This window comes from Benincasa hispida, chromosome 8 (assembly GCF_027475165.1).
Source record: "Benincasa hispida cultivar pf3 chromosome 8, pf3_genome.v1.1, whole genome shotgun sequence".
NCBI classification, from domain to species: domain Eukaryota; kingdom Viridiplantae; phylum Streptophyta; class Magnoliopsida; order Cucurbitales; family Cucurbitaceae; genus Benincasa; species Benincasa hispida.
In genome coordinates, this window is record NC_143485.1 from 64160805 (window position 1) to 64177548 (window position 16744).

Sequence of the window (16744 nt, forward strand, 5' to 3'; positions counted from 1 at the left end):
TTGCAATGGTTATCATATTGCGATTGATAGAAAGAATAATATGGAGTATCTTTATATCATATCTACAATCTCCTATGAAAAACGTATACTGGAAGAATTGCCTGCTTTATTTTCTAGATTATATTATACTCATATACGAGTAATTGAAACGTATGCAACAATGAACGTGAAGTTCATGAATCACAATTTGGCATGATAGATTAGGTCATCCATGGTCTATAATGATGAGAATAACTATTGAGAATCCAAATAGACATTCATTGAGGAGCCAGAAGATTCTTCAATCTAATAAATTATCACGTGATGTTTGCTCTCAGGGAAAATTAATCATTAGACCATCACTAGTTAAAGAGGGAACTAAGTCACCTATATTTTTAGAATGAATTCATGATGATATATATGGACCTATTAACCCACAAAGTGGACCATTTACATATTTTATGGTATTAATAGACTCATCCAGCAGAGGTCACACGTGTGCTTATTATCAAGTCGAAATCTTGCATTTGCAAGATTACGTGCTCAAATAATTAAGTTAAGAGTACAATTTTCTAATTATACAATTAAGACCATTCATCTTGATAATGCTGGTGAATTTACATCCCAAGCTCTTGAAAATTATTGTATGTCAATTGGGATAAGTGTTGAACATCTTGTAGCTCATGTTCATACACAAAATGGTTTAGTAGAATCATTCATAAAATGTTTGTAATCAATTGCTAGAACATTGCTTATGAGAGCTAAGCTTAGTGTCCCTTGTATGCATTAGGCTAGTATCTTATCATAAGTACTCGTCATTACAATTAGCTTATCGCCATGAGCCAAATATTTTTCATATGAGAATTTTTGGATGTGCAGTATATGTTCCAATTACTCCACCATAACGTACTAAGATGGGTCCTCAAAGGAGGTTAGGAATATATATTGGATATGATTCCCCATCAATTATCAAATATCTTGAACCCCTGATGGGTGATAAATTCACTACACGATTTGCTGATTGTCATTTTAATGATACAAATTTTCCAACATTAGAGAGAAAAATTAAGAAGTTGGAAAAAGAAATTACATGGAATGTATCGTTATTGTCCCATTTAAATCCTTGTACATAACAATGTGAACTTCAAGTTCATAAAATAATTCATTTACAAAATATAGGAAATCAGTTACCGAATGCATTTATAGATACAAAGAAAGCAACTAAGTCACATATACCAGCTGCAAATGTTGCATTGAAAATTGATATCCCAACACAACAAGTTATCACTAATGAGTCTGGAACACGCCAAAAGATAATAATGTGATAGACCAGCGGGTTCTAAAGATGAAAATCCTAAAAAAAAAAATTAATAATCAAGAAGACTTGGTTGAGGATATAAATACCCAGGAAGAAGTTCATGATATGACTAATGAGGAAGATAGAATACATAAAGATAATAATGTGATTTCAATAAACTATGTCATGATAGGAAAAAGATGAAACTGAACTCATGTAGTTATTGAAAACATTTTTGCGTATGATGTTGCTCTTGATATTATATCTGAAAATGAGGATTTTGAACCAAAATCTGTTGAAGAATGTCGACATAGAAAATATTGGCTTCAGGGAAAAGAAGCGATTGAGGCAAAAAATAAACTCACTTTCAAAATGTCGGGTTTTTAGATCACTAGTCCGAATACCAGAAGGTGTCAAATCTGTGGGATACAAATGGGTATTTGTGAGGAAAGAAATGAAAATAATGAGGTCACAAGATATAAAGCAAGACTAGTTGCACGGGGTTTTTTTTCACAAATACTTGGTATTGATTATGAGGAGACGTATTCTCCGGTAGTGGATACAATTACAGTAAGATATTTAATTGGTCTAGCTATGTATGAAATTCTGGGTATGCATCTTATGGATGTGGTCACAACATATTTATAGGGATCTCTTGATAATGATATTTATATGAGAATCCCAAGAGGATTTAAGGTACCTGAAACATATAAATCAAATTCCCGGGAATTGTATTCAATGAAGTTACAGAGATCGCTATATGGATTAGAACAATCAGAACAAATGTGGTACACTTGCCTGAGTGGATATTTGTTGAAAGAAAGATATCAAAACAATCAAATTTGTCCATTGTTTTTATAAAGAAATCACAGTCAAGATTTATTATTATAACTGTATATGTTGATGACTTAAATATAATTAGGACTCCTAAAGATATCAAAACAATCAAATATGTCTATGTGTTTTTATAAAGAAATCACAGTCAGAATTTGCTATTATAACTGTATATGTTGATGACTTAAATATAATTGGGACTCCTAAAGAGCTTTCAAAGGCAATAGAATATCTTAAGAAAGAATTTGAGATGAAAGATCTCGGAAAAACAAAATTTTACCTTGGCTTGCATATTAAGTACTTAGCATATGAGATATTTGTTCATTAGTCAACTTATAAAGGAAACTTTTTGAAAAGATTTTATATGGACAAAGTGAAGGAACCGTGAGGTCTGCAGTGGAAACGAGATCGTTTCTAATTTTTATGTCACGAAATCAAAATTTACAAAACATTAATTATGCATCTTAGAATGAGAGGAAAGAGAGGGTTAGAATTCGACTTACCCTTGAAGAAACAACCTGTCTTCAAGAAAATCCTCCCAAAAGGTCACGATCACTTTGAACAACCGATCTTTCAACAATTACAACAGACCAAAAGGAGAACATACTGGAAACATCCCCGAGTTTGGGAATTTTCAATTTGGGTGACGGTATTCTGCCTAAAGAGTAGACACAGGATAATTAAGAGTATAAGCTCGATCCGCCTTCACTTACACAATTTCTTGAGTTAGACCTAAAATAGACGCAGAAAGGACTGATAGTGCTTCCATCCTATCTATTGAAAACAAGAGCATAGAAGTAACTGACAGGCTAGCCTCAAAATATTGAAATCAAAAATCAATTCACTCTTGACAGTGATATATGTTGTATATGTAAATCCTAGATGTGAAAATATGCGGAATTCCTATGAAAAAAAAAAGAAAAAACTAATAGATTAGACCTAAATCGACCCTTTTTCTTTTTCTTTTCATCTTCATATAGAAAGCCAGTCTAAGCGTAAGTGCAATCGCAATCCCTATGAATTTCATTAATTAATATCTCTCCCGCCCTAACGCAGCCGAGATATTGAACAACGAACATTTGATGGAATTCCTTGTCTCTCTCGGGCTAGTTGTGATTGGTTGGATTCGTGTGTGGTAGTATGATCAGAAGTCAGCCTTCTGTATTCTCTGTATGGGATGAGAATAACAGGAGGTGTGGGCTCTATATTTTTTAGAAGAGGGAGAGAATTGAAAGGGGAGTTTTCTTTTTCTGTGTGTGTTCTTGGGAGATCTCAAAGAGCAATCTGTGTGAAACCAAAAGAAGATCAAATCTTCTCTAACCTCACCAACACACGTTTATCACCAGAGAGAAAAGAGGGGGAGAGAGTTACAACTCTTTCTTAAATTAATTTAAAATTTTAATTGAAAATAATTTAACAAATTATTTTAGTAAATTATTATCACCTTATCATATAATATGTAATAAACTATATGTTATATCAAATATAACACATAATCTATAGTTTTTATATCGTATCAAATACAATATAACCTATAGTTTTTATTTCTCTCGATAATATATGGTATTTAATATAAATCACATTTATACAAAATTTAATTATATGAATCTAATTAATATAATTAATATTTGAATCACATTCAAATATTTAATTCATCTCAAAATAAACTTTATATTATAATGTATCAAATACATTATATTAATTATATCATATATAATTAATTTAAATTAGTTATATCAGATATAATTAATTCCCTCAAATAATTTGAACAATTCAAATTAATCCAAAATTAATTCTCAATAATCCTTGTTGAGCTACAGAGGAGACCTTATGGACCTGTAGATTGAAGCTCCAATGGTACTCAGATAATTAATTAAACTCTTTTAATTAAATTATCCAACATCCATTAACTGCCAGCACTCCACTAAAGACCGACAGTTGTACTCTTTGTACTACAAATATATTTGTGTCCATTAGATATAACCAATCAACAGTGTGATGACCTTTAAAAAATTGCTCGTAAGTACAGTTGGGCCAAAATTACCCTTTTCCCCCCGTAGTTACATATAACTCCTTAAGTACCAATGATCTCTTTAATAAACAATAAGTCATAGTCCAATTATGACCAAACCCCTTTAAGGCCAAGAAAGAGTGTGGCACCACATTGACCAAGCCTCAGAATCAACCCTTAAGGGAGCAATTTATCTACTTACCTCAACATTATGGAATGAGTGAATTTCGTCTTATGTAGCTGTGTTCCCATCTCCCCAATCAGACGAATCCTCAAAATGGTAGGTTTATTGAGTCAGCAATCTGGTCACTCTCACCCATACAAATCAAATGATCGCATTCATAGGTAGGAGTTTATAATTCACTCAAGATTCAAATAAATCAATTTTTGATCTAGTTGGTTATGCAAATTTTGGATATTTATCTGATCTATACAAAGCTAGATCTTAAACATGTTATTTGTTCACATGTGGTGGAACTGCTATATCATGACGATCGGTGAAACAAACCATAACAGCCACTTCCTTAAATCATGCTAAAATTCTTACAATTAACAAAGCTAGTCAAGAATGTGTATGACTAAGATCAATGAATCAACACAGTCGTAAAACGTGTGGTTTGTCTTCTAGTAAAAGTCTTCCAACGATATTATACGAAGACAACACAACATGCATATCCCAAATAAAAGGAAGATATACTAAAGAAGATAGAACAAAACATATCTCACCAAAGCTTTTCTACTGTCACTTCGTCCCCAAATTACCCTCTTAATCAGAGAAGAGATGTGAAGACAGTGCCCACCCTCTAAAGACAACTATTGCCCAACATATTCCTGTGAACCTGTGTCCTTAGGACTTGTCAAACCTGATTAGTAATTTATAATTGACCAGAACTTAACACACAATCTCAGCAACAACTCAAAGCATATAGATTACTACTAATCAAAATATCAACTTCGACATACATAACAGTTTCAGAAAAACCAAAACCTATTTACAACAGTAGTTCAACACAAGTTTTACCCTGTTTCCCACGATATATACAAACAAAACTAGGGTTTAAACAGGATATAGTAGACCATCTAAACTTCAAGCCCTCTATGATCCTTGAGTAATAACTGACTAGTAGAGCTGCAAAGCCTTGGGGCGTCGACCACTACCTGAGGAGAGAAAACATTTAAAAAAATGAGCTTGAAAATGTTCAGTGGGTGACTTCCTTAAAGAAACATGTTTTCTTATATAAATAAACATAAACATGTTCTACATAAAATATTTACATTCTCGTTTTCGGGGTTTGAAAATAAAAACTGAAAAACATGGAATTATAGTTTATAAAAAAAACCCTAGAATAAAATTTATTTTCATTTTCATATAAAGCACCTCTACTCCTCTATCTGAACATGAGAGAGAGCTCTTTTGCTCAATCTCTAATATTCTTAATTGAGAGAGAGTCCTTTTGCTTGATCTCGTCAATGTCAATAATATAAGTCATACATGCACATAAAACTGAATAAGATTCTGACTACCTTACTGTACCTTCGGTATCAGGGATCCCTAGTATAACTGGAAATTAGGATACCTTACCATACCTTCGGTACCAACATTTGGAGTAGGCTTTTGTACAAGGCACAAATCATTAAAACATTCCATAAACAATAAACAACATACTCGATGATAAAATGATTAAACTTTAAAGTTACATGTCATCACATAGTACCTTGTAAACATTGATCATGCTTATAAATTCTTTTGTAGAAATTCAACATATTTCATAACATGGGCATAAGCTCACTGAAAATGCATGCCAATTTCACATATAAAATTTCGGTCTTTAAAATTGTGGATCATGCGATCAACATATATTTAAAGCATGCGTCGAGAAAATCATGACATAAAAACAACATGTTAAACTGACTATGCACTGAAAATCATTTGTAAAAACTCATCATTTTACCATTAATTCCCTTAACTCCTAAATAATCCATAAAATATCCTAACTTTACTTAAACTTTCCTAAAACCTTAATTTAGTCCAATTTAGGGTTTTACTTTGCAATTATGTCCTTTAATTACTCAAAATCAACTTGAAATCCAAAAATTAATCTCCAATTCTAGGTTTTAGGTGCCCTAAAATTGCCAATAATCCTTCATTTTTTCAAACCCTAATTTATCCAATTTAGAGTTTCACCTTATACTTTAATCCTCAAACTATCTTAAAATTAACTTATGATTTCAAATCAATTCATTCCCAAGGTCAACATATCTAATTGATACCCATTAGGACTTGAATTAAGTTTATAAAATCTTAATTAACCTTATTTTTGTCCAATTTTACTCAATTTTCTCATTAACCCTAGTTAGGGTTTACTTTATAAATTAACCTCTTAACCAACTTCATAGTCAACTTGGGATTCAAATTTCTTCTAGTTTCATGTTTAAAGTATCATATTAATACCAAATAGGCCATTAGTTATGCTTAAGAACACCTTAATTACTATAAAATTGGATTTCCAGCTTTTAATCACAGACAAAAGATGACAAGATGACAAACAGTGGTAATTTTCAACCTTCAACCCCAAATTTCCATATTTGGCCTCTGCTCTTCTGGTGACCGTTTTAGACCTAATTTCATCGATTTCCATCCATTAAAAGCTCAATTAATCTATACAAAACCCTTACCCATCATCTAACTATCTCACCTCAAAGTTTGGACGCCCGATTTGCCTTAGAATGCCCAAAACCGACCCATTTCTTCTCAGCTTCTCTATTTCCGGCAAGGAGGTTTCGAATTTCAAATTCATTAATTCCAGTCCCAAAACCAATCAAATTTCTTCCACAAAACTCATTAACTACCTCTAAATTAAATTATCCAATGGGTTAAAGTTCATGAATTACCTCGGATAGCTCAAATTTTCGATTGAATCCCGATTACTCTGTTTCTGTGAAATTTTGCGCAATTCACTGTTTTCTTTCAAAAGAGGGCCTTTCCAAATTCGCCCTCCTTTAGCAGCCCTCAAAGTTCTTCCTTACTCGATATTCTTCAACTTTCGTGAAGAAAGTATTCTAATTGCTCGACTGGTTTGAGAGAAAATCTTCAATCTTCCCACGGTAACATACCATGTTTGCGACAGTTTTTGTTTACAAAAACTAGCTATAAATTCGTCAATTCCAAACCAAATAACCTCAAATATTTTGCACATAAATTTTAGATAACTTGGAAGTCAACTTATCTTAAAGCTTGGAGCTTTGAGAATCCCTAGAACTTTGTTCGAGGTTCGGAATTAACAGTAACATTGTCGCACAAGTTCACTAACTCAAATAAAGAAATAAAATCACTGATCCTATACTTGTACCCACAAATGTAGTAAAACAGTAAGAACAAGGTGGAATCTAAACGAAACTAATGATTAGCCAGATTAATTAGAGCATTCCATGTGACAGGGGTTTGGTTGGATTTGTGGAAACAATGACTGAAAATTAACATGCAACGTAAAGAAACAAAAATGAGCGTGCAAAAAGGGTTGGATTAAATCAATGAAAAAGCCTTCGGACTAGTATGTATGTTTAATATTTCTATCATTAGGCACTAGTTAATTGTACTAAATCTGTGAACTCCTCAACCTATTAGAGAATCTAACTACCCAATTAGCCAAATTGGATACTAAACCAAATTAACCCTAATTCAATTTATAACTCTTCTTTCTTAACGAAATACAAGTTAAAACCAAATTACATTATAAAAGGGTTCAATTGTTGAGACATACTACAAGCTGGATAGCCATATCTTATAGAATGATTAATTGGGAAAGATTAAATTAGGGCATACGTGAGTTTGGTCAGAAAAAGTCTAGACTTTACACATATGATCCTAATTTGCGCAACTAAATAAATCAATTTCATAGACTATAATAATTTTGCAAATAAGAAACCAATTTGTCAGATCAATTCAGAAAAATTCTATAAAAATTAAATTAAATCATCCCAAAGAGTTCACAATAATTTAGCAAGTTAACTAGAAATCCTTCAAGAATTTAAATATACAACTAATCCTAAGAAAAATTTACCTAGCCTTGTATAGGCATATTGAAAAACCAATCAAAGATGTAGAAAGAAGGCTGAATATGATGAAAATTACCCAGCAATTCGACCTAATCGGTGCCCAAAAACATCCTCAAACTCTGATTTTTTTTCACCCCCTCTGCAGCACCGGAAAACACTTATTTATAGATTGGGCGCATTGTTGCAACACTGCAACAACATCAATCTTAATGTTAAGGAAGCGTTGCAATGGGGCTGAGAAACTTGGTTGCGTGTGCGTGGAAGAAATTCATCCGTTGAAGTTTAGCATTGCAACACTACCCTGTTCGATAGCTACTGTCTTGTAGCATCGAGCTAGAGCATTGGGGTGGCGTCACGACAGTGGCATTGTGTATCTTCAGAGCATTGCAACACTCGGGTAGCGTTGCAATGCTATTCTGCACACCAACACACTGTCTTCAGGCGTCTGTCAAGTGTTGGACTTAGGCAATTGATGAGCATTGCGACGTTGAAGTAGGACACTTTGGTATTTTTCACATTTTTGCTCAACTTGGTGCATCCGACTCCCAATTTTTGGTTCTTTTGGATCGATTTTTCATCTCATAACATACTTACTCCACGAAATCAATTTTCTTACAAAAATAAGATAAATAGAACACAAGAATAATCCAAATTAGTAGGATTAAGGACCCACAATTAACTTTTTTTTGGAGCTAACAAACTCCTAGATTTAGCTCAAAACACCACGGTGCTCTATTTCCTACAAATTTCGGTCAAGCCACGAATTTTCTTCAAATTACCCAGCTTCCCATTCAGTTTCCTTCACAGAAGCCAAGGTTTCTTCCCTTCTCCCATCTCTTTTCCACCCTTCTGTAGAATTTTCAAGTTTACATGAATTTTCCTCTCACACCAACTGGATTTGATGTTTCATGAGGAAGAATAAATATATTTTTTAAAAAAGTATCAGATTATGTGAAATATGTATTCTTTTTCTTTCACTATAATTTTTTTCCAGTGAGATTTTTTCTAATAAGGTTTTAACGATACATATTTCATATATAATGACCATCTAAGGAGGAGTATTATAAATATGTTAAATTAGAGGTAATATAGAGACCCATTATTATCGTCCACTGACCCTGTGTCACTTATCCATTATCTATGTATCGTCCACGTGTCATGTTTTGAAAGACACATATTGGTAATCAATCTAAAAGGATCGGAGAAAGTGGAGAAATTCATTCTTTGTTATTTTTTCTATTTTTTATTATTCATTTATATATTATATTATATTTATTTTATTATATATTATTATTATTTCATATTTTCTCCCTATCCACATATAACTTTAACATTTTAACCAATATTATATATTTTTTTGGTTAGGAGCAATAATTGTCATATAAGAAAACTAAAAGCTGAAAACCGAACAGACATCTCAAACCGCGCGAAGCAGGAGATGGCGAATGTCATCTTCTTCTTCAGCTCCTTCTCCCCCTCCCATTTCCACTTTCCCTCTCTGCTTCCCAAGCCTCCGCCATTTCTAAGCGTCGTCAACTCTGAGAAGAAGAATTTCAGCAATTCCCTTAACTTGGTCGATAAAACACTAATTGGAGCTCTTTCAGGAGTGCTCTCGTTCGGCTTTCTTCTCCATTCACCCTCATCTGTTGCGTTAGATTATTCGGCTGTGGATTTTTTTTCTTTATCAGCTGATTCTTTGCCGTCTTCTACGCTCTCCGATTCATCTGCGTCTTGTATTGAAGACGAGCTACATGAAATTGGAAGCTCTGAGACTGTGTCCCCGCCGGCGACTAACGAGGATATCGTGCGGGAGGCTTGGGAAATTGTAAATGATAGCTATCTAGATGCTGGTCGCCATCGCTGGTCCCCTGAATCCTGGAAGGTATAAACTCCCCTGTGGCCTCTCCCACTTGGGCAAGATTCTATACCATGTTTTTTTATTTTTGGCCTATCGTGTGTCAGTTTATGCAATTATACGATAAAGAACGCATTTACATTTCATGTATACTCCGCTGAGTACGACGAATAGTTGGGTCACTGTGTTAAGCTAGTAATCGGAATCCATGGAATGTGTTGAGAAATTTATTCGGATTTATGAACTAAATCACTTGTTATCGGTCTTAACTCATATTTCTATGCGTGCAAGTTGTTTGAAATTCTGTCCAAGTAAACAATTGTTAAGAATGTCATTACAAGTATGAGTTAATGAGCACATCCATTGATGCTTTCAGCAAAGGCAAGAAGACATTACTAATATTTCAATTCAAACTCGATCAAAGGCGCACAATATCATCCGGAGAATGTTAGCCAGCTTGGGCGATCCTTATACGCGTTTTCTTCCCCCTGCAGAGGTAACACTTCATTTCACTTTTATATTTTCAGTTTCCGAGTTTTCTTCCTTATACAATGTTTGATGCTTCAAGAAAATGGTCAGATTCGAGCAATTCATCTGAAAGATGGTTCCACGTTTCGTTAATCAAGTTCCTTATTCGTCAAATTTTTAATTTCTTATTCATATTCTATTTTGCCTTTTTGTTTCTTTTTTGGAAGTTCTCCAAAATGGCGAGGTATGACATGACTGGTATTGGAATAAACCTTAGGGAAGTTCCAGATGATAATGGAGGCATGAAAATAAAGGTACTGGGACTCTTATTAGATGGTCCTGCACATTTGGCTGGCATTAGACAGGTAACTGAAGTACAATTACTGATCTGATTTTAGAACCTGATCACTTTAATGCTTTCAGAAAGACATTTGATTGCTATGCTTCTGCCAAGTTTGATCAATGACCTGATCCTGCAAAATCTGTTCTCTGTTTATTATCTCAAGCTGAGCTGTCTTGAAAATTTGTATTTGGAAAATTTTACTAATAAAATATTGGGATGCCTATATGTTAAATATTTTTTTTAGTTCAATAATTGCGGGAGCGAGGATTGAACCATCAACATTTGTGATGGTAATTGGTGTCTTATCTACTTCGCTATGTTTGGAATCAGATTGACTTGTATTTTAAAATTTTGTTCTCTTGTTTAATTCTATTTATGCTTCTGAATTTCTTGTTCTTTATACTGCTTGATGTTCCTCATTTCACATTCACAATTTGTAAATAACAGTTTTAGAAGCCCAATCATATAAGCCACCATATTTCTTAAATCTGTTTCTGAAAAAAATCTTTCCAATAGTGGATTCATCATGTTAGTTTCATCAGAAAATATGACAATCAAGTATTTTCTAGCAGAAAACTTTCTGATTTCTGCATGTAGTTATTTTCCTTGTTACCACTTGCTAATTTGGGATCTTCAAGTGTGAAATAGTGGTGTGCACTTTCAATAATTCTTTCCTTTGTTCTTTTTCTTCTTCCGTTAGGGAGATGAAGTTTTAGCTGTAAATGGAGTGGATGCGAGAGGGAAATCAGCATTTGAAGTATCTTCATTACTACAAGGCCCTAATGAAACACTTGTGACTGTTAAGGTTGTTATCACAGATTTGTTTCAATTTGATAAAATGTCTTGTTAACTTTTTTCCTTTTTGTTATGTTTCTTTCAATCATCCAGGATGCATTTTTTATAGGTCAAGCATGGCAACTGTGGACCAGTAGAAAGTATACAAGTCCAAAGACAAGTTCTTGCTCGAACTCCTGTCTTTTACCGCCTAGAGCAAATGGATGCTGCCTCTTCCGTTGGGTACATTCGCCTAAAGGAATTTAATGCATTGGCTAAAAAAGACTTGGTTACTGGTAATTGTTGAATTAATTTAACTGCCCAATGTGTAAAACTTCTTTCTAACTTATATAATTCCACATATTGCCCATGGTTCATAAAAGGTTCGCTGTAAAAGTAACATTTTAGGAATTGAGTTGTATCTCTTTGAATTTAGGATTTAAAATAAAGATCGAGTTCCTTTAAAATAGAGCAAAGACTTGTGTGGATTTGAATTATTATAAGTTGAGACCTGTGCATGCTTCTTCTCTTCTTTCTTTTCCTCCTGAAATATTTCTTCTCCTAAAGTATGGAAGATATATTTTGGTTTAGTTAATTTTATTTTCCATAGAGTTTAAATGGTGTACATATATTTTTGCTGAAGTTGTGTATTTTTATAGACAAATTCATCTCTTTCAATTTGTTTCTTTATTTTTTCCAGTTTTGCCTCAAATTTAACAAGGATTTAAGAATCAAGTCAATTCAATTTTATCAAGTGTACTTGATGGAAGCACTTTGGTTCCCAAAACCCCCAAAACAGGGAAGTACCTCATATATATAATTACTTTTGAAAATCAAACTGAAGGAAAGACTTGGGAACACCATTTTAATTTATTGGTTATTGTCTGGGGATGATAAAACAGAACAAAACAAATCAGTGGCCACTACTATTGCAATCTTTTATGAATGTTATATACAGAAGATAAACCTATGTTCTGTTGTTATGTAGATCTGAATTGTTTCGATGCTCCCTAATACATGAATGATTTCTGATAATAACAAAAGGTATAATTGTTTCAGCAATGATGCGTCTTGAGGCCATGGGTGCTTCATATTTCATTTTGGATCTCAGAGATAATCTTGGTGGACTGGTGCAGGTATTTGAAGTGGTTCTGAAGATGACTTTTAGTTTACTACTGCCCTCCCTCTTGCATGAGGAGTTGCTTGTTTAATGGTTTTCTTTATAAGTATGGTGGTCGCCAGCCAAAAATTTCCCATTGTGATTTCTCAAGTAGAAGTAAAATTATGACTTTCTTCTTCATAGACCTCTTAAGCTTCTTAATAAACATATATGTAAAATATGCGTTTGTAGCTTTGTATGTGCATATATATGCTATTGATTGAACTTTTACCAATTGTAACTGATGCTCATTTCAGGCTGGAATTGAAATTTCAAAGCTATTCCTGAATGAAGGGAGCACGGTATATGAATTTATTTCTACTTTCTCCTGCAACTTATTTGCAACATTTCCTAGGTATCAAATAAAGGACTGTTGTATTCTTAGGGTGTTAGTTCTGACAATTTCCATGCTTCAAACCCTGGAAGTAATCAGAAAGTATTTTGTTCGGTTGATGAAACATGGGTAGCAAACGTATATCAGTTCAGGCCAAACCATTTTGTCGATGCTTCATTGCATTCATCATGTGCAACCAGAGATGTTGCTAGTTGTATTAAAGTAAAATTAACTTGACGAGCACGAGCTTACTTTCAAATCATTGTTTTAATAGAAAAATTACCATCTGTGACCAATAATGTCTTTGTTGATACTCTTCAATGTAATGGATTTCTTTAGCCTTGCTTCTTAAGACAAGAAAGCTGGTGTGATACTATTTGATCATTATAGCTTCCTTTCCTGATTTACAAAGAATGATGATATGATGACTTGCTCAACTACCTTATTTGGTGTTTTTTTTTCCTGGTTCACATTATATCAGGTGATCTATACAGTTGGAAGGGATCCTCAATACCAAAAAACTGTTGTTGCAGACACTGGACCATTAGTTACATCTCCAGTTGTGGTATGTAATGTTTGTTATGAACTTTGTTTACTTTAAGCACATATGAATAATTGAATGGCTTCTCATTTTAGCTGCATTAAGTTTTAGTTTCTATTAACCACTAGCTTCTAAGAGAGGTAACTCATCATTCTTTTTAATGTGGTTAACTTAGCTAACGAAACCAAATTTCTTTGTCTGGTTACTCTTTTTCTGTTCAAACCCATTAGAAGGTATTTATGGTTCAGTAATATCGGAGGGTGACTTGTAAAAAACGGGTGTGATAAATCTTTCCCACCACGCTAGCCTGTTAGTTAGGAACCTTAGGTTTGTTTTGATTAATGAGAGAGTCGTACTTGGTTTAGTAATATTAGGAGCCTTGTGACAAATGATGTGTTAGATCTTGCCTGCCATGTGCTGGTCTGTCGGGGATAAACTCATGCTTGTTTTGATTATGAGGAAAAAGAATTGTATTTGTTTCTTTCTACAATGACTTCTTTAGAAAATGGGGAAAGCATAATGATTGTCCTGACCTAAGCGGTTCAGTTGTAGTGCTTCAATATGTACAGATGAAAGAGAGTGCAGCTCTTGAAGAGGTCATCGAACTAAGATGATGAAACAACTATTTGAATGAACCTGTTCTAATTAATTCTCTACATAAGGGGGGGAAAAAAAAAGAAAAGAAAAAGAAAGTGTAGGCAGTACTTGTGCTTTTGGCTAAGATGTTCGGTAAGTTACCAACAGACATTCCTTGTTTAAAAAACCTATGAAGTCAGCCTTATTGAAACTCGCTTTGAGAAAACGGGTATTCTCGATCTGATTCTGCCCAATATTTAATATTTAAATCATTATTTTCCAGCAGTATGAATATAATTTGTTTGGTCACGGTTAGTTGCATTTTGTTTCTCTTGAAAAGTCACACTGATTAATAGGCATATGCTTCGATGTCTTGGACTTAATTAGAAAGCTCCCGACTATAATCCATGCAGGTTCTAGTGAACAAAAGAACTGCAAGTGCAAGTGAAATTGTGAGTGTCTCGATCAACTAAATTGCATATTCGATACTTTGGGACTTATATTTTACTCCCCAAGTTGTTCTTACTTCAGGTTGCTTCCTCGCTCCATGATAATTGCAGAGCTGTTCTTGTGGGGGAAAGGACTTATGGCAAGGTTTAAGCTATTAACCTCGGCTTTAGCTAGTTTTTTCCCGTGTTCTTAATTCAACTTGAAAATTTCATATGAACTCTTTGTGTGCTGCTACGTTTACATGTGGCTTCTTCACATCAATTTTCTTTGAGTATCTTTTCTACTTATCTAGTTTTGGTAGCAATCTGGATGGCCATGAATTGGACTTTAGAAACGACCTCAATAAGCTTTGTTAAAAGTGATCCTTCATTGACAGGGTTTAATTCAATCTGTTTTTGAACTTCATGACGGGTCTGGTGTTGCAGTCACTGTCGGGAAATATGTTACCCCAAATCACAAAGATATAAATGGAAATGGAATCGAACCCGACTTCAAAAACTTCCCAGGTAAAGTAAATTACCCTCCAAAGAATGACAAGAATCTGGTCAACCTCACCTAACAAGAATGCCCCTTTGTTGCAGCATGGAGTGATGTCGCTGAACGTCTCTTACAGTGCTCCATACTTCATCAAGGATAACACAGGTTTCCACGAGCGCAGTCGGTCTTCTTTTGCTGCTCGGCCCAATTTCATGAATGTGTAGAGCATGAAGGAGGATCAAAATCAGTTTATCCACCCATGAGTTTAGGATTTGGAACTCATCTCAGTCTAGATTCACTACACTCAAAGGTGCAGACAAGAACCATGGAGAAGTTTTGCATCTAATAAGCCCTTGTTTTAAGCAATTAGAGGCCATAGGAATATTTTTTTCAGTGATTCTCTTGTTGTAAATGGTTACTAGTGACATTAGTCAAACGTTCTGGAACTTCAGATTGTTTGGAATTCGTCAGCTTGAAGAAATGTGCATTTATACTTTCAGTTAGAAACACCTCATTCATGCATTTTCACGAGAACCTTTTTGCTTGGTTTATACTCTTTGGATGTAATAAAGAAACTCTATTCATATTAAAAATTTAGAACTCGTTTTAATTAAGGAGTGGGTTGGTGTTTAATGTTTGTTCCATTGTAATTAGGTTTTAGGAAATGCTTTGGTACCGAAACTTTAATTTGTAAGTTACAACACCACAATTATCCTAGAAAAGTCTTCAATTACATTATAATGTATTTATTTTTTTAAAATATATATATATATATATATATATATATATATTTTACAACAACAACATAGTCATCGATGTCTTTTGATCATGAAATTAAGCGTTGTAAAACAGTTGTAGAAAAATAAATATCGAAAATAATTATGATACAAATATTGAAAATAATTATTATACATTAGTAATTAAAAGAATTGATTAAATACACAAACTTATAAGGTATATTAGGATCACGATCCTCATAAACATTTTCCAACATTTCGGCGTCTATTGTAGTATTTGTAACCAAGTATAGATAGAATTTGATAAATTGTAGATATAATTGTAATGGATTGCAGTTTTAGGGATAATAATTTAGTGTATAACAACATTTTTAAAATATTGCAAGTATAGCAAAATCTATTAGTGATAGACTTCTACTAGTGATATGAACTATAACTGATAGACTCTAAGAATTTGATTTAAATTTTGCTATATCTGTAAATTATTTAACATTGTGTTATATTTGTTAATACTTTAAACCTAATTGTCTTATTTGTAATTGTCCCTATATATATATATATTATTAAAAAATTAAATGGGCAAGGCGGGGCTAGGAATTAGGGCGGAGATGGGATGTGGAATATAATCTCTATCCTCGTCCCTGTTTAGCCAACATGGAGAAATTCTCCCCACTCTCTCCCCGTGTAAACAGAGTTTCCTCGTCTTGTTTGTTGCAAGTCCCTGTGGAATAAATGAACATCTCTATTTATAGCATTTAGTTTTTCTATAGACTCAATCATTAACTTTTTTTTTTTTTTTTAAAAAAAGAGAGTCTAGATTTCTCAAATTTTGCAGTTGTGTCTATCGTTTATC

At 33.5% G+C, this 16744-nt stretch overlaps 1 protein-coding gene and 1 long non-coding RNA gene across 4 annotated transcripts; one reads left to right on the forward strand and one right to left on the reverse strand.

Annotated features, from left to right (window-relative positions):
• Positions 1-5026: 5026 nt before the first annotated feature.
• LOC150034780 (uncharacterized) lies at positions 5027-7247 on the reverse strand. Its single transcript, XR_016531420.1, has 2 exons — positions 7014-7247; positions 5027-5279 (listed from the first exon to the last, which is right to left on the reverse strand). It is a non-coding gene; the product is annotated as an uncharacterized LOC150034780 (long non-coding RNA).
• Positions 7248-9554: 2307 nt separating this feature from the next.
• Positions 9555-15768, forward strand: LOC120083088 (Peptidase S41 family protein). Of its 3 annotated transcripts, none has more exons than XM_039038637.2 (12): positions 9555-10059; positions 10409-10528; positions 10728-10865; positions 11544-11648; positions 11748-11913; positions 12677-12753; positions 13034-13078; positions 13592-13675; positions 14641-14679; positions 14759-14821; positions 15054-15183; positions 15259-15768. In XM_039038637.2, the coding sequence occupies exons 1-12, from the start codon at positions 9616-9618 to the stop codon at positions 15312-15314; spliced, it is 1467 nt and encodes a 488-aa protein (XP_038894565.2). In that variant the 5' UTR covers positions 9555-9615; the 3' UTR covers positions 15315-15768. The 3 variants fall into 3 exon arrangements, with proteins under 3 accessions (XP_038894565.2, XP_038894566.2, XP_038894567.2); XM_039038638.2 differs by having other exon boundaries at positions 15103-15183; XM_039038639.2 differs by lacking the exons at positions 14641-14679; positions 14759-14821; positions 15054-15183; positions 15259-15768 and adding an exon at positions 14221-14409.
• The last annotated feature ends 976 nt before the right edge of the window (positions 15769-16744 follow it).